Genomic DNA, 18,589 nt, shown 5'->3' with positions numbered 1-18,589 from the left:
ATCTGCCAAGTCTTGTGGTCACTGTATAGCAGAACCAGGCTCTTCACACCCAGAGCCTCTTCCACTACCGGTAAGACCAGGAAGCCCAGGTATTTCTAGGCGTCAGAGTGCCCCTCATTTCTGTACCTCCCAGTAAGTTGTCTGACTTTATAAACACCTTGCACCTGGCACTTAGTCCCCTCGCGGGCCCACAATTAGGTCTTGCTTGTAAGATACAGAGCAACAAGTAGCACCTTAGCAGAGGTGGTCTGGCTATAGCACTTTAGGTCTAGAGACCTGATGGTGCTGAATCCAAGGGTTGGCAAATTCCCACTCATAACACGATAGCACCTGGCACGGCCCCTCCGCTCACAGGTGAGGGCAGAACAGGCCAGGCGTGGAAAGGGGCACATTGGAGGTCAGAGCATTTTTCAGGGGCCCTGGAAGTTCCCTTGGTCTCTTGGTGTTATCAGATTTCCCCACATCTCAGAAGAGGGAGAAATAAAACTCATGCCCTAAAATCACTACTAGCAAGAGCCCATAATCCTAAGAAGGCCAGCTTGAAGGCGGGGGGTGGGGGGTGGATTTAAAGTTCTGAGAGCAAAAGGTATCTTCTTCTTTAGATTCTGCTGAGACTCCCTCCCAACTGCAGATTGCTCCAACAGGTAATGATGTGCCAAATGATTACACTGCTGTGCTTGTTAACAATGGTGCCTTAATGGTCTGTACTTTATACTTTTCAAAGGTCTTTCTATTGAGATAATGGTTACAAAAATGATTTTTAAAGTATAACATGCTTTTGAAATGCATGATTTTACTGAAACTCTAGCTCATTTCAAACTTATAATCATGGTACTCTTAGAAAGCGGCTAGTGTGTCTAATCCCCATTTAGGAATGAGAAACATGCAAAGAGGTTAAATTACCTTTCTAGGTCACACAAGTCAGAAAAAGATCTAGAACAGCCTCTCAGAGACCTAGAGATTTTTGAGAGGTTTTCTGAACCTTAGGTGGAGGCTTTGCCAGGGACACAAAAGAAGTCAAAGGTGGCCCTAGGGGCATTTACAATCTGTTTGGCAAGACAAGGGGTAAGAAATATGGAACTCTTGTGGTCATCTCCTGATACTAATTTTGGAGGCAAAGGAATTCAAGTGGGTGAAAGTTTGTCCCTTTCCAAAATAAACATGTACTCTGCCTTGGCTCAGAAGGTCTAACTCAGGAGAATTAAGTTACGTCATCACCCTTGTAGTCTGGAGCCTTACAAGGGGCTACAGGTGGCCCAGGATCACAAGACTTATGTTGATGTGAGTGTGGGAAATGGTTCAAATGTGCTCAAATGAACGGCTTGGGAAAGAAAGAATTGAGGTTCACGGTCGTCCCAGACTCCTTTTGGCCTGGGTTCTCTCCAGTCACCAGGATTTCTCAAGGCCGAAAGCTGGCCAGCAGCTGCCATGACCACACCCCCACCAGGTGTGCCCAGGCTCCATCACACCACTAACCCAGGTTTGCTAGGTGTTCAGTGGAGGCAAAATTATTATTTTTCAAAAGGAAATTTTACATTGGAAAGGAAGAGGAAAGAAAACAAACAAAAAGAAAAACAAAAACAGACAGAGGCATAGACATGTTGAGCTCACAGGTTTCCTACCTTAACGGTGTCGGCACAGACGAGCGTGATTAGATCGTCCTCCTTTCCATTCCGGAGGGAACAGGAAGGTGCAAAAGTGATTTTTAATGGGTAATATGCTTTTGAAATGCATGATTTTACTGAAACTCTAGCTCATTTCAAACTTATAATCATGGTACTCTTAGACAGCGGTTAGATCACCCTCTGTTCCCTTCCAAAGGGATACCTGGAGTTGTGGGCAGGTAGATGCTAGACTCAAACTCTAGCTCTGGCTAGATTCAGGCAAACACCACTTCCTGATTTGTTGGGTTTCTTAGGACATCCTGAGGCATCCCAAGCCCCAGATAGCCCCTATGTCTGGGCTGGCTGCACTGGGCTCTGGAGCTCCTGTCACCTGCGGTCCCGGAGGACGAAGGTTCCATCCCCCTGGCCCTTCCTGGGCTTAGGCCCACGTTCAGCAGCCTTCACAGAGTAAGTATTTAAATGTGAGCACACCACTGAATAAAGCAACCCTCTCTGGGATGGGGAACAATTTCCCAGTTTGACAACAATGTACTGATTACTGAGGGGCTGGAAAAGGAAGAAAAGATGAGACACACATTTGTCCTGATGGGACTAAATTTTAAGCCAAGAGCTTTCAGGAGCAGCAGCCTCCCTTGAAGTACTATGCGACAGGGCATGCTAAAGCAGTTTGCTTGGCCTTTGCTGGTCCCCAACGTGGGAACTTCTCCAGTGATTCCAGACCTCTGGCCAAGGCCCTGATCACAAGTGTCCAGCCATGACCTCAAGTGCTTTTAAATACCTCCAGGGGAAAGGTTATACCTGTTGGGGGAGGGAAGAGCCCCAGCTCCCCTACGCAGGTGACTCCAGAAAGATGGCTCCCATTTACCCTGGCTACATCTGCCCAAGGTCATCAGAGCTCAGGCTTTAGGGAATGGTGTAGCCACACAACAGGAAAGGAGGAAGCCAAGGGCAGCTCACTGGCAGCTTCGCACAGGAATGCAATTACCAGTGATCAGTAGAGACCAACAAAAAGCATGGCTGCCTCTCTCCCTATATACAGTGGAGCATCAAAGGGCCTGTTCTATCTTTCTACAGCGAACAGATTCAAAAACCTAGAATCTCCAATGACAAAGGGGGAAAAAAAAGGATAGAATGAAAGCCCCCATCAAATTATCACGGGGACAAAGGCCTCACCATCAAAATGAGAACATGGAATGAGGGTCACTGCACCCCTCTTCAGAGCATGAGGGGAGCTATTTTACAACACAGTAAGCTGTCCCCTTCCAGCCCCCTACTCTGGACACACTGGTAGGCATTTGTTATCCTGACGTGCAATACAGCCTGAAAAGAAGTATATTCCAGAGCAACGTGGGCACATTTTTAGCCTTTGAGGCCACTCTCATGACAGCCAACCATGGCCCCCTCCAACCATCCCTTGATGCTCACACTAGAGTCAAGCTCCATCTCTTACTGGAAGATAATGGAGGTACCCTGAGCAGCTCCCTTAGGTCCTAATAACTCCCAAGAGAAGCAGACACTGCTCCCATGGCCCCAAGGCAGCCCTAAGATTCCATCATAGCATGACTCAGGGAGGACTGTCCCTAACTTCCCAACACCAGCCTGGGGCTGGTCCTCATTTCCCATCCACTAACACAGCTCCAGATGCAGCTGGGAAAGGAGCTGGCTCACCAGCCCTGGCCTGCATACCCTAATTATCCCCACCTCCTCATTTCACTCCAGCTGTTCACCCCCATGGGAATGCCCCATGCCCATCTGCCTATCCAAATTCTACCTAATCTTCAAGACCTATATCTTAATGCTTCTCCATTAAACCTCCCTCTAATCTATGCTGATCACTTCCTTTTCCAACTATTCACAACACGCAAGATTTAACTTTATTCACACTCAGTTACTATCAATCTTCCACAGTTTGCTCAATGTTTTATCTGAGCTAGTTCTAACTTCCTAACAAGACAGCAGATTGTAAAGATGGGGCTAGGACAACCATTACCATAAACCATCTTGCATCATTTTAAACAAATCCTTTTAGGAATTCTTTGACTCACCAACTAGACTATGAGCCCAGAGTGCAGGGTCCATCTAATACCTCTTTGTAACCTCACTACATGGCATGGCACCTGAATTTGGTAGGTAACCTAGAAATATTTACACCAATGATGATGCTAGCATCCCCACAAACTTCACTACTTGTATGGTAGGTGACCAAGGAGGATGGGTAAGTTGATCTGAGTAAAGGTTTCTGCCTAAGTCTCTAGCCCTCTGCACCGAAGTTTCTGACATAGATTGAAATACTGAGCCTACAATTCCTGGGCACCAGATGTGGTCCTCTGTTCTGGGTGCTGTGGGAAGAATGAACAGAAAAATATACCTGGGTTTTTGCCATTGAAGGGCTTTGCACTAAAGTGATGCTCAGGGAGAGATACACACACACACAGAAAGGCAGATTGTAAAAGCATCATACAAGTAATGAAATACACACTGAAGACCATATAAATACGGGGTAACAACGTGCTGCAAATCAGAAAGGCTCCACAGGGAAGATGACTTCTGAACTGAGAGCGCGCACTCCCTTACACACAATTTCCCATCTTGTTTTTTAAACTTTAACTGAGAATACTCTGTTGTTTGGCTGGCACTTGCCTTGGTGTATTGGGCACCAAGTGAAGCATTGACTCCACTTTACAATACTAGCCTGATGTTTGCATTTGATGTAAAATCATGTATCAACCAGACCTGCCTGTGGTCTTGTGTTTTTTTTTTTTTTTTCCTTTTCCTTTTTTTTTTTAAAGGAAAATGAAAAAAGGGCTCAAGTCTATATGAATGAGAAAAGCAGAGCCCAAGAGGCAGGCTTTCCAAGTGACCCAAGGGAAATCGACAAAGCAATTGTATGACCTGTTTAAATTAAGCACGATTTTAGGGACTCAAAATATGCAAGATGTTACAGGACACATCAGAAAATTAGACATCCTTGCCCTTGAGCAACATGCAGTGTTGTTGGAAAGACAAGAACACATAAAATGTCAGGAGATAACAAGGAAATATAATCAGGCAGGCTGTCTGGCAAACGTAACCAAGAGCCAGAAAGGAGTGGAGGGGGAGGTGCCGGTGTGGGAATTACTGCAGAGGGCTCTGTAGGACTTGGGGGGCCTGGGCTCACACCAGGAAAGTGGGAGATATTTCTTTAGAAAGAGAAGACAGGAGGGCATCCAAGATGGAGGGACAGGGGTGAGGGAGCAGAGGTGGGAGGGAGACCACTAATGTGGGTGAATAAGCCCTTGGGGTGGAGCCAGGAGACTGGCATATTTGGAGCACAGGAGGCACTCTGGGTGACGGTGAGTGCGGTGAGGGGGCTGGAGTAGGGGGTCCCTCATTATCGGTGGGATGAACTCCCACTGTTTTGTAGGCTGCCCTTGGGAAGGAAATTGGACCATGGATCCATGTCTTCATTCATGCTCTGAGTGCATCTAGTTAATCCTCAGAGATCTTTAAGAGGAACACTCAAATCCACAAAAGAAACCCCTTTCCCATCCTGAAGACTCTCTGTGCTCCAAGGACTTGACAACCCTGCCTAAAATAGGGGTAGGATCAGCACCATGCAAACCTGTTCTGAGAGGCTAGGAAGGCTATTTTAGCCACCAGGCTGCTTCCCAGCCAGTCAGATAGCAGGGAAGTGCTCGGGGCACTGCTTTCCACACAACACCAGAGAGCTCTGGAGAGTGGGGTGCCACCCTGTGGACCAGGATTTCCCTGACACAGTGACCATCCCAACGGGCCTCATCAAATGGGAGGGGCGTGTCAGCTGTTCCAGGACCTGCAGAGTGAAGGCAAGGAAGCCAAAAAACTGTGAAGGGGCTGGCTCCTGTGCCCCACCCATCACCAGTTCCCGTAAGCCCTGGCACAGAAGAAAAGACAGACTCCTGCTGCCTGGCGATACGCTCACATTTATAGAAGCTCCCTTGTCACCAGAGAAATGTGACCTTCATACTTTTCTTATCTTAATATCTGGATAAACATGTGTTGTGCAAGCACACAAATAAAGGTTCTAAAGGTGAAATGTGGCGAGTCCGGTAACACCACGCTGCTCCGAACCCCGGCACCAGAAAGCCGTTTGGACTCTGGAGATGAATTCTCTCTCCTTCCCTACCCTGGGCACCAAAATTAGCTGCATCAGCCTCAGCCAGTGCTGGAGTGAAGGCTGCCATTCTAAAATAGATCTGAGAACTCTTGGATACACAGGAGAGAAAGAAACACAAGGGTACAGTGGTTTACAGACACTGGAGAGAGCAGTTTCACTGAAGTGCTTCTTAAACCAAATTGAGAGGAAAGGAGCATTATCAGGGTTTATTCTGGAATCGTTATAAAGTGAGTAATATTCTCCTAGCTCCCCGAACCTCCATATTTTATGTAGCGTGATTTCCTCAATGAAGCACGATTGTTTTCATTCAGAAAAGGTGTAGAGGTCATATGTTCATAAAGAAGTGTTTGTCAAATGACTTGTGCTTTACCTCGAATTTTTATGTCCCTAGCTTGCACAGTCCTATTATTTCTAGAATACTCTGAAAACATCATGTGTCCCATTTCCCCATACACTTGACCATCCAGAATAGATTTAAGATTTGTTTTGAAGTTCCGAAGACCGGGTTCTCAGACAGCCCTTCACATGCATAATTTTCTGTTGTTTCCACATGGAATTCATAGACAGAGCCCAGCAACCAATTTTGCATGTGTGCTTAAAGCCATTCTTTCCTGCAACAGTGTATGACTTTTTTTTCCAGGATAATCTTTCTCAATACTCCAAAGTGCTTCGGCAACAGGAAGTCGTGATGGTAGGAAGGAGGTCTGTAAATATTTGCTATAATTACTCATTAGTAATAAGAATAGTTAGCATTGGAGTTTGCGTCACCCTCTTTGTGCTTCTGCTCCTTCATTACCTCGTAACAGGAGCCCAAAGGCACACCTGGGTCCAGGTCTAGGCTTCACCGTGGGCGGCGTGGTTTACTTCTTTCCACAGCTCCATTTCCCAAATATGAAATTAGGACATTGTGCTGCCCTTCCTTCCCCCTGCACTCTACCCAGAGGTGGTCAGGACAAATCTTACACAAAGGGGGAACAATAGGAAAAATTTTTATCAAGAGTAAAATACATGTTTTTGTAAATAAAAGTACAATATTAAGAGACCAACAGAGAGAACTCTGTCTAGCTAGATACCCAGCACAGTAATTTAAATGAGTACCACCAAAAAAACATCATATACTGTAACTGATGTATTTTTTTAAAGGACTTATAAAATGCTTCTGAACTGTCTCAGACTGAGGCCATGCGTTTGTCCCCTTATTCACAGTCATAGGTCAAGTCATAGGTCAATTCACATTATGAACCGCTGTCTCCTCACAGTCAGAGGTCAAGAGCAGGGAGACTCAGACCGAAAATAAGGCCAAGAGAGTCAGCTAAAGCTGCCACAGAGTTGATGGACTTCTAAGAAGACTATCACATCGGCTGTACCCCCAGCACCTGCGGGCAGCCAACACGGCGTTGGGGGTCAGGTAATCTCCAACATCACGATCGTGAGTGCAGAAGATGGATTCATTCTCCTGCTTATATGTTTTGTTTTACAGCCTCATCTGATAAAGTCACTAATCTGTTTGATTTCTAGCACTAACCTCTCAGGTTTGATTTTTTTATTGGAGAGTGCCATGGAGAGAGGGTGCAGGAAGTCACTGGAGGAATGTAAGAAGAGATTGCTGACAATCTGCTTCCCTGGTTCTGTAGCATTGGGAAAATTCCAGATGGGGGCATGGCAAAGAAAAAAAAGATATATATATATATATATATATATATATATATATATATATATATATATATATATATATATGTATAATTATTTTTTTCTTTTTTAATGGGCTTGTTTCCCTTACTGACAAACTGCCCTTTCTGAAATATCTTTCCACATAAGAAAAGGAACTGTTTCCCAGAGTCATTATCTTGCTCAGAAGTTACATATAACTTTAAAGCTGAAGAATTTTTCCAAGTGAAGAGGGGGAAACGTGCCTCCTGGGAACATATAAAGGTTCTGGTGGTCATGGCACATAATGAGCTTTGCTGATGTACAAGTGGCCCCTGGAAACAGTCTAAGGCAATCAAGCATGATAGTATTTTTTGAGAATTTAGGGGAAAAAAACAAGGCCACTGAGAAGTAGATAATATTCTGGTCCATTCTATGCCTGTTCTGTGGCTCCAGAGATCTCAAAGGGCCTGATCACTCTTCTTGATTTCATACTTACAAATCAGTTCTGTGGCTTTCAACAGCGGAACCAGAACACAGGCAACAAATTACACCCAACCTCTATTTGAAAATCACAGATGGTGTGAGTGGCATGCCATGCATGGCCACCACACATACAGTGAAGTGCAGTTGCCAGCGTGGCTTGCTTCTCTATTATGATATGTTAATGCAACTGTGTTTTACAGCGCTGGAAAACTCAAGAAGCCCTTCTAGGTTTGCAGTGCAGAGGCCAATGGTGTGGTGGCTATGAAAGCTTGGGGCTCATCAGAGAAAGAGCTCCATAAAAATGCAACATATTATTATTGCAATAATCATAGCTGTTTATTCCCCCATCCATCCTTTCCTTCCTGTGCTTGCAATTTCAAAAGATCAAAAGAGCTAGAGGAAGTCTAATGCATCTTGATTTGGAGATGGTTCTTCAGAAGCCACAGAGGAAGAACTTCCAACAGGTTCTTCTGCACACTGGAGTCCGAAGGTTACAGTAATTATTGAAGTCTTGCCACCTGTTAAGAGTGGGCGGTGGAAAACTTTGAACTTCTTGGGGGCAGTAAAGAACTATCTATTGTCAGAGTGGAAGAAAACTCATGAAAAATAAGAATTTTCAGGGCTTCCAAGTCCACCCTTCAGGTCTTCAATCCTTGTCTGTGTGTGAGGTTCAATATATGTGATGAGTCACAAAAGAGGAAAGTAATTATAATAATTACAAGCACAACAACAAAAGCAGTTATCATTTATGGAGTACTTACCACGGGTCGGGCACGGTGTTACATGCCGTGTAGGCATCTTAGGTAAGGCAAGGCGGGATGGATCCCTGGGTAAGAGCACAGGCTCTGGAGACACTTTGCCCCATTTGATCCCAGTCCTGCCCATACTACCTATGTGACCTTTGGCAATTCACCTTTCTATACTTCAGCCTTCCCATCAGTGAAATGGGGATAATAACAGGGCTTATCTCACAGATTGTGATGAGGATCAAAGAGTTCAACCATGAAGGGTTCTGAGGACAGTGCCTACACAAGTAAGACTAAGAGTTTGAGTTTTTTGTTTCGTCCTACTGCATATATGATTTTTATTAAGGACACACACATTCCCAGTACTTAAAAGGACCTCCAATAACCGTGTGAGGATGATGGAAAATGTGAGGCTAAAACTGCATGGTCATTTTAAGAAGCGGTAACAGAGTGAAGCACACCAGAACTAAGCCTGTTCAGGGCACTCAGCTCCCCTTCTTCCCATTACTGTGGACAGACAGGTGGGTACAGGTAAGGCTAAAGTGCACCACAAAATCTCTACTAGATGCACACACCAACATCCTCCCCCATTCCCAAGACAGGGAGAGACACTGGCAATGAAATGTGGGACTTCTCTAAGACCTGAACAGTAAGATCCTGAAAGGTAAGGCAGTCACCAAATCAGACACCTAAGAGCAAGGGCTACCTTTTCCATATCACAGAACTTCCGAAAGTCTACTAAAGCTGAACAGATTCCCCTTGGGGGAAAAATGCTTATGCATCTAATACCAGCAGCCAATTTCAGAGGCTCACAGACCACTCTCAGAGAAGCCCATTCACAAAGACCCACCCAGGTTAAGAAGCTCCCTCTCCTTTCTTGGTCTGCCTGGAATCTTAGCCGTCCCCATCTGGAATCATAGCTGTCCCCACCGTTATCCTCAGTGGGAGCAGATCCTCTATCTCCATCACTCTTGGATCCCTGCTAGACACCTCCCTCCAGGCCCCTCACCCAAAGCAAGTGTGTGATGAACAGCAAACACTCAACTTTGGGGCCTTTCCATCTATGGTGTCAAAGAACACCACAGGGAATGTTCTTGAACCCTTTACTCTGTCTTTAACCTCATTACCCACAACAGTGACAACAGCCATTTGACCTTCCCTCAGAGCCTGTCTCTATGCTGAGGATTAGGGCCTGCCCTGTGTGATTCCAGGGAAAACTGGGAACCCATTCTCCCACTCCCAAACACACACAATACTTTTTAATAATCGTGAGTGCTTGTGTGTGTGGTTACTGCCTGAAATGCTACTAAGAGCTTCTTATCTTTAGCTTCAAAAGATTTGATCTCAACAAAAAAGTCACAGGTAAGCTGCCAGCTAACTGTATCTTTAGTTAAGCCTCCTTGTGTGTCCCCTTTCCCCTCTAATCAGACTAAGCAAGTTGAAGACAAGGACCACATCCCCTATTTCTTTTGTCTCTTCAGCATTTTATCCAGAGAGCATGCAGGTGTTCAATACACATTTGCTGTTTTACTTGTTTATGTCATTATGCAAATAGCAGAGCTGGTTTTCCATCATAAGACCAGACATTGGTACTGGGAAGGGTAGGGATAAAGGATACTGGGGGTCCTGAGAGTGAACATTGCTAACTTTACAATATTGGCAAAAGCCTCACCTGTTATGAACTATCAATGATGGCCAGTACTAAAAGCAAAAGGGAAGATTCATTAGGCCAAAATCAATAGGAAAACTCATGTTGATATGGGATAGAACTGAGAAAAATACAAAAAAAAAAAAAAAAAAAAAAAGCAAATACTACTAGAGACTTCCTGAGATGTAGAAAAGCCTGAATCTTGAGCTACTGAATGACAGCAAATAGTTTCATATATATTGGGCTGAAATCCTGGAGCACTAAGAATTATCTAATTGGCTCCTTCTATTTGTAAACATTTCACACAAGAGAGTCCTAGAAAGTCGAGGATCACCCTACATACATAGGAAGAGACAGGAAGAGACAGAGAGACAGACTGACTGATTTACATTCAAAGTGAATTAAACTGTTTGCATCTCATGGTTTTCACTCCTAGTGAAAATGCCAACTTATTCAGTACAGGAATTAATCTAGTTGCTGCTTGAATGTCTCTGCTGACAGGGAGTTATCTACTTCACAAAGCCATCCACTCAACTGAGGAACAGTTCTTGCTTTGGTTTTGTTTAATGAGGTTCATGTATAAGTAAATGGTTTCTAAGTGAATAAAGGGAGAACACTAAAAACAATGAATTGACACTTCCCAAAGTTTATAGACAGTGAAACCAGTACCAGCTCTTCTTCCTTTATTTGCAAAAAGCAAACAGAATCATGTCTGCTGGAGCCTGAAGTCTTTTATAATAATCTAGAAAAGAAAATCTCCTTTTTATAAGGTTCAGTGGTCTGGAAAGGGTGAGGGGAGGGCATTCTAATCCCTTGGAAATCATCTTCACAGACTAGGGCTGGAGGTACAATTCTGTCAACCACAAGGAAATGTATACTTAATTTAAATGCATACTTAATTCTGCTTCTTACCTTCACTATCTCTTCTTGTGACTGAAGAATCACTTAAACTCCCTGGGCCTCAGTTTTCTTATCCAGGAAAAGAAACATTTAACTAGGTAATTTTCATGGTCCCCTATAAAATATTTCTGAGCTCCCTATTTGCAATACTGAAAAAAAAAAAAAACCTGTAGTCACAGCATTCTTTTGCACTTCACAAAAGCTGTATGAATTAAGTTCTATTTACCTGAACCAATAATGTGTTATATCAATTCCTTATCATACCTGCATTCTGGTAATGCAATTGGAAACAGATATTAAGTGTTGAAGGAATATTTACAGAAAATATACTTAATTTGAGAAAAACTGCCCAGCAATATTTTTGCCTTCAGAATTTAGAAAAGGTGAACTTTAATTTTCTTTTAGCAGAGGAACAACTACATCCAGCTGACGGGGGAAGAGGCACTAGAACACATCTGATCCAGATCTCTCTGATTTTCCTTCCACCAAAGCCCCCACACTAGGTGATAGCCTTCTGGAAAGGGGCTCTGAGCTGGGTCTGGTTTAGGAATGGACTTTGACCCCTGATTATCCTAGGATCTCACTTACATTTACCTAAACCACTCTCCAATTCCCTTGAACCTAAGAACTTCCAGACTCTTCTCTCCCAGGGAAGGGACTCAGAGATTGTTTTATCAGGAAGTGAGTCGCCGAGACACTTTCTAGCTCTTCACAGAATCAAGAACCTTGATTAATGAGGCTTTCACTTCACTCCTGACAGCTGAGTGCAGAAAGGTGCATGCAGCACCCTCAGCAAGCTTCAGTTTCCGGCCATTTCTAACGTCATGAGAAATGCACACCACCACTAAAAGAGCACATTTTGAAACCGTCTATGGAGGCCAGCCAGCCAGCCAACGTTTAGAAATCAAACTCTTTATTATTAAACATTAACATCTCCATCGACGTATGAACGTTCTGGAACAAAATAATTCTGCCCACTTCTTGAAAGGCTGTTGTTAGAAGGTACATTACAACTGTTCTGTGCATCTTGAGTTTTGTGGGAAGAAATGGCTCCCGCTGAACCAGAAGAATCACACCTGAGGAATCTATACACAGAATCATAATCTGAAAGCCCTCCTGGCAGGTGTCACATGGAACTTGGGAGGCACTCTGGCAAAGCCAAGGACAGCCACTTATGCTACAGACACACTGACTTTCAATATATTGTTTCATATATTTTAATTATACTTTGGTCCTGCAAGGAGCCCGCCCCCAGCAAACAGAGCCAGACTAGAAAAGTAAGTATGTCTCAAAACAATCAGACAACACGAACTGGACAACCCCTCACGGGACTCTGGACAGTGAGGGACACACTGTTTACTCCGTCATTCCGGGACATAAAAAAATCAAAGCAAGTCGCAGAAAGCAGACATGTGGGGCCACCAGCTCTGTACTCCGAGCCATCTCACAGGCAATCCCCGCAAAGGTTCTTAAACCTGCCGCTCTCGCGAATAATTCAGAGTCTGATTACCCAACTTCTTCCGGCTCCGATTCTGGCTCCCTCTATCTCTAACGAAAAAGGCACTACAGCCGGGTATGTCGAAATAACTTTTCCCCTGCTCCCAAGTTTCTCGCAAAGATTCATATACATGATAGCACAGGACCCGGCGCTGAGCCGCGCGGGAGAAACCGATACTTCACACATCTGTCAAGATTACCATCAGGCCCCACCTCGGCGATTGCGACATCCACCGATAGGCATCACAGTTGTAAACTGTACAGTAAGTTCCCTCGCTGGCTCCGGAGCCCAGAGCGCGCGCAGAGGAGCTCCCTGTAACTTTGTTTTTCGATTGTTCATTGTTATTGGCAGGCTATATTGGTTTTACAAAATGCTCTGGAACCTTAAAGTCACTTCCTTGCTTCACTGCCCTTCAGAGACACAGGACACCAGGGCAGCTCCGAGGCCCCCAGGGACGCGCACCGGCTGCGCCCTCAGGGCCCAGAGTGGCCAGGCTAAAGCTCCCTCGCCCGTTCCAGGCCTGGGGGCGCCAGTGACGCGGAAGGGGTTGCTGCGCCCGGGAACCAGGAGCCAGGCTCAGTCTCCTCCCACTCAGCGATCCCGGAGCGAAGGGCCCGGGCGCCCGGCCAGAACGGGCGCGATTCGCTCCCGTTTATCAAATCCTTATCGGTGCCCCGAGGTGGGAACCGCCGCTTTCGACCAGAGGATACACGGTTTCTGGCTCCGGTCCCGCAGTGGAAGTCGGAACAAGAGCAAATCAGTCCGGGCACTGAGCTCTTCCTGATCTCCGGCCCGGGGCCAGTCACCCCAAACCTTCGCGGCTAGGTCTCCCATCCCAACATCATTCCACGGCCGCCCAGTAGCTGATCTCCCTTGGCTCAGGCCTTTCAGCAGACCACGCATTGGATTCCAGTTCCCCGCATCTCAGACCTGCCAAGTCGCCGTCGAGCTTGCGGCTGAAAGCTCCGGTCCGCTGGGGCAGCACGAGGGAGAGTGGGTGAAGAGGGGGGGCCAGGCGCTGATCCGCGCACGACTGCGGGAAGCGAGGCCATTCCCACGTCTGCGCGTCACGCCGTGCGCTCTCACCCTCGCCGGGAGAGGGCGGGAGGGCAGTGAGAGTTGGCCGGAGTTGCCTCTCACCCAGTACCGAGAGGCTTTCTAGGGAAGGTGGGCAGATCGATAGCGGCTGCCCTTTTCTGTCCTCTTGGGAGAGAAACACCTGGACCGGCCGCGAGCGCCCGTGTCGCCATTCCCTCCTCGCACACCAAGACACCTGCCTTGGTGAGGCAGCCCGGCCACTACCCACTTTTCCTGCGGAGTCAAAGTTCGGGATCTGGAAAGGGGCTTCACCAAGCTTCCTTGGTATCTGAAGCCCGGAATAGGGCCATTTGCTACGTCCTGGACGCTTCGCTAAGCGCATCCCAGCGCCGCGCTCCGCCTCTGGTTCCTTGCCAGTTTGGGGCGCAGCGTGGACAGAGCACGTTTGGAAGGACCCCAAGAGGTCCCGAGGAAAAAAGAGGAGTGGATGCTGCCCCGCATGCGGGCCGTGAAAAAGTCGAAAGCTGACCTGAGCCGACTCAACCAAGAAACAATTCAACATGCTCGCCACGGCAGTTTGGAGCGGGGGTGGATGTGGGGGGTAGAATTTGGAAAGTACCCCAGGAGCACCTCCGACCTCTAGAGCCACGTCCCTTGGCCTCCTGGCCTCGTTGCACGCGCGGATTCCCGATTCCTTCGGGCCACATAACTCTCCACTGCGAAGCCACAGCCCCGCGTCCCCAGATAGGGCACCTGCTCTCCCCCGCCAAACCTTCCAAATCGATCCTCCGGCCTCAAAGACCCCTCCGTGCTCCTCTCCCAGCCGCTCTCGGTCGCACCAGCCCCGCGTAGCCCAGCCACCCTCTCGGACCAGCTCCCTCGCCGTTTCGGACGCCCGTTTACCTTTTCTTCTCCTTGTCAGCTGTCATTGTCGCTGTAGCCTTTTGAGACGTCGAGCACCTGGACTCCAGGGCCGGTGGGGGCTGCAGCCGCTGCCTTGGCTGTGGCCCTCGCCCCCTCCCCGAGGCCCGCGCTGCGTTAAATGTCCTAAGTGCTCGCAGGTTCCGAGCGCCCCGCAGAGTCAGGTGGGAGTTTACAGACGGCTCTCCAGGTGCGGGGGAGGGGGTGGAGAAAGGTGACAGGGAGGAACCTGCACGGGGAGGCGGGGTCGGGGAAAGGAGTGGGAGGAGGCTGTCAAACGCAAAAGGAGGGCAGCTAAAAGGGAACCGAAGTTCCTTTTTCCCTAGAAAAGGAGTCAGGAGTCACTTTTCTGGGTTTTCAAGGGAAAAAAAAAGTGGCTCGAACGACTGGAGTTGGCAGAGTCCGGGGCCAAGCGGGCGCGGAGGCTGAGATGACCATACAGTCTCAGGACACTGCCGAGGATTGTACGGCCGCCTCAGGAAAGCAGGGGCGGGAGCCTACGGACGCCGAAGCTGTGCGGCGGGCCGCTCCCGAATGTCGCGCCCGCGGGGCTGCCAGCCCACTTTAAAAACTCCGGCGTCCGGCGGGGGGTGGGGAGTGCGCGAGGGGCTCGGGCGCAGCCGGCGGGGGCGGGCGCGCGCCTTCAGGCCCCGCCCCCGCCCGCCCCGCCCGCGCCGCGCGCCCGGGCAGCCCACAGCGTCCTGGCCAATGGGGAGGCGCGGCCGCAGCCTCTGCCCTGACCCCGGCCCGCCCCCTGCCCCCGCGCTCTGCTCGGCTGCGGCCCGCCCGCCCCGCCTCCGCCCTCTGAGGTTCCAGAAGTTGTTTATGAGGTCGGAGGGGTGGCGGGGAGCTAGGTGGGACTCCGCACGGGGAAGCGCGCCTTAAGTGAGGCTAAGCGGCAGCGAGAAGTCGGTCTCCCGGAGTGCTGTGGGGTGCGGGGGTACTCCCCAGCTCCCGTGTTTCCCACCTTCGCGCTGCCCTTGGGACGAGGGCATGACCTCGAGCCCCGAGGGTCCCGCGCCTCCCAAGGCCGCTCGGCCGTGCTGCGCTCCCGAGTCCCTAGCCCCGCGCGTGGGGCCAGGTGGGGGTAATTTCGAGGGCCCCGGCGGCCGCGCTCTCAGTCTAGGCGATGCGTTTTTTTGTTTTTTGTTTTTTGTTTTTCGGCAGAACGGAGCTCGCTTTGCCGTCCAGAAAGAGGGGCAGGGAGATCGATCACCTGCGTCTGTCCCGTTCAGGGGAAACAGTGCAGTGACACTGAGCTAGGGCTGCCTCTGCGCTTTCCTTCCCTCAACTGGCACGTCGGTTGCTTGCGGGGTTATGTTGGGCAGTTTGGCTATGGCGGGGGTGTGGCAAAAGCGGTCCTTCGAGCGGTCTGGCTTGCGGCACCCTACTCCCAACACCTGGCCACCACCGCGCGGGTCCAGGCCAGTTGAGAATTGGAGAAGTCAGCCTGGCTTCCCACTGTGATCTTGGAGTAAGAGTTGACATCGTGTCCTCAAATCACAGGATCTCAGGGCTGCCCTATGTGTCTCCACACGGTCTAACTGAAGCCCTAGGAACGTAAAAGACTGCAGGTGCTGAGTGTGGGGAGATGGGAGATCCAGGTGCAGGCCATTAGAGCTCTGGGATTTTTCAGCTGCTCTTTAAGCGCAGCGTGGACCCGCGCCCGCTGGGGAGCCTCTGCTCCTTACGCCTCTGTCCCGCGCTGAGCTGCCCGCCCAAGAATCCCACCCCATTCTCTACCTACCTACGGTAGTAGCGATCCAGCAGGGATAGTTCTGGAAGGGACCGGGAGGCTTTTAACCTTTGAAGCTTTGAGAAGGGGCCATGGCTTCACAGGTGTGAATTGAGACGAGAAAGCAAGGGCTGGGGAACTGGTCCACTCGGACGGAAGCCTTGCTGTACCTTTCCCCTTTAGCCTCCCCACGTTTTATATAAAAATAGTCTGCATGATAAACCTTCAGGACTATTATGTTAAGTGAAATACGCTGTTCACAAAAAGACAAATACTGTGTGATTCCACTTTTGAAGTTTCTAGTCAGATACATAAGGAAAAAAAGTACAAAGGGGTGGGGGTGTGGGGGATTCGTGTTTAGTGGGTATAGAGTTTGAGCTTTGCAAAGTGAAAAAGTTTTAGACAATGAACAATGAACATATTTAACACCACTGAACTATATGCTTAAAAATGGTCAAGGTAGGAAATTTAATGTTATGCATTTTTACCACAATACAAAAATAAATACCAAGAAAAAATAAAATAATTTACATAAGAATTTTTGGTGTAAGATTGTGTCACCACCCAAATACAAAATAAACGTGTTTTTTTCCCCCTTACATCCTGTAAGAGGGGTGGGGATACTTTTCAGGAGCCTTTGGAAGGCACTGGAAAACAAAATAAGGGATAGGCAAAAACACAAACAAACAAACAAAAAAACAGAAGATAACTGGGGAACCAGGTACATTTTCTCATTTTGCTACAGTGGCTAGCACTTTCCACACAGACTTTGAAATCAAACATCAGGCCTGACAATCAAGGGATTCAAACAAAAATGGCAAATCCCTCTAAGGAGCCATTTCTTGGTGCTGGTGGGTTTCAGGAAGGGGTTGATCTCATACTGGGCTTTCTAGCCAGCCAATCCTAATGGACACATTTATTTGTCTTAACGCAAGATTCAAATTGGTGAGACACGGTTCTCCATTAATTAGCAATAAGCCTTCTCACCTCACTTGGGACTGGAGTGGGAGAAGCAGCAAGTGCTTTGGTGGCTTCCAGATGCCCAAGGCCATTCACTACCAGAGTAAGGAGAAACCTCTAAGTTCTTGGCTGTGCTTGCAAGTCTCAAAGCAACGCTTCCAACCCAGAGAAAATTCCAGTAGGGTTGAGCCTATGAATTTAGCTTCTTAGATGTTAAAAAAAAAAAAAAAAGAAGAAGAAGAAGAAAGAGGAAAGGTAAGATGTCAGCCAAGAACATATCAACTATATTAATATTAGCTCCTCTGATGGCCAGCCTACCCATCTTTCTAATAGGGATTTTGCCCTCTAAGTGAAAGGTCCCCAGCTAAGATAAACAACTACACAGATTTTGTGGAAATCCCAGTGAGTAACTTTGAAGAATCTCGGATTTTGGCAGTTTGAGAGATTCGCAAAAAGCCTATATAATTCCCCGAAGGATTAGACCCAGCCTTGCTTTGAGCAGAGTTGAAGGGCCCAATGACCTCTTAAGATTTCTTCCAGGATTCAGTTCAACAACCTTTGCAGGAAGGAGCTAAGCGTATAAACCAGATGCAGGCTTGTGCCTAAAGTGTTACATTTTATGTTTTAAAGCCCACGGAGAACTGAAGGAGAAAAGCTTTAAAGAGGATGCCAAGGAGAGAGGGATCCCAGGATTTCGTGTCTCTAGAGACCTTGAAATTCTGGCCACAGAGGGCAGCAGAGGGCTCTGCTAAGCGAAGCTCCCAAGCTTTTTAAAATGGGAGCACACTGCCCACCTCCCAGCAAATCTCCCCACCTGCCTCCCAACTCTAGATCAGACTGCTTGGTGACAAAGGCTGTGGCAGCAGGGAAACACCCATCTTGGTTTAATCAGGGACAAGACTGGGTCTCTAGCTTCCTCTCCACTACCGAGCACACACTTAGAGATAAGGAGTTAACTTCCAAACTTGGTAGAGAGCAGACACCTGGGATACGGTGGGCAGGTGGAAGAAAGAGGATCTTAGTAATCTATTAAAGTAACAGACAGTATAGTACAGGATGTGCTTGGAAATTATGTTAGATTGGTGAGATCAGCCAGGAGAAGAGATCTTGGAAGGTTGAGCTATTTCCTTAATATTTTACAACTTTCAATGCATTATCACAGGCCAGGGCTGAGACGGGTGAGGCAAGACAGGCCCCTCAGGTGCAAAATTTAAGGAGGCATTCACTCTCAGAGTCATGCAAGTCTTTTC

At 47.8% G+C, this 18,589-nt stretch overlaps 1 protein-coding gene across 1 annotated transcript in view; it reads right to left on the bottom strand.

The window, feature by feature from the left end:
- The window catches only part of EPAS1 (endothelial PAS domain protein 1), an 83,579-nt gene extending 68,379 nt beyond the window's left edge, over nucleotides 1–15,200 (bottom strand). Inside the window, exon 1 of the mRNA XM_010967733.3 lies at nucleotides 14,627–15,200. Within this exon, the coding sequence (XP_010966035.2) occupies nucleotides 14,627–14,652 (26 nt within the window). The 5' untranslated portion in view covers nucleotides 14,653–15,200. The remainder of the gene's footprint in view (nucleotides 1–14,626) is intronic.
- Nucleotides 15,201–18,589: the final 3,389 nt, after the last annotated feature.

Source organism: Camelus bactrianus, chromosome 15 (assembly GCF_048773025.1).
Source record: "Camelus bactrianus isolate YW-2024 breed Bactrian camel chromosome 15, ASM4877302v1, whole genome shotgun sequence".
Taxonomy (NCBI): domain Eukaryota; kingdom Metazoa; phylum Chordata; class Mammalia; order Artiodactyla; family Camelidae; genus Camelus; species Camelus bactrianus.
The sequence above is the reverse complement of the archived record's forward strand: the minus strand, read 5'-3'. Positions and strand labels throughout refer to the sequence as shown.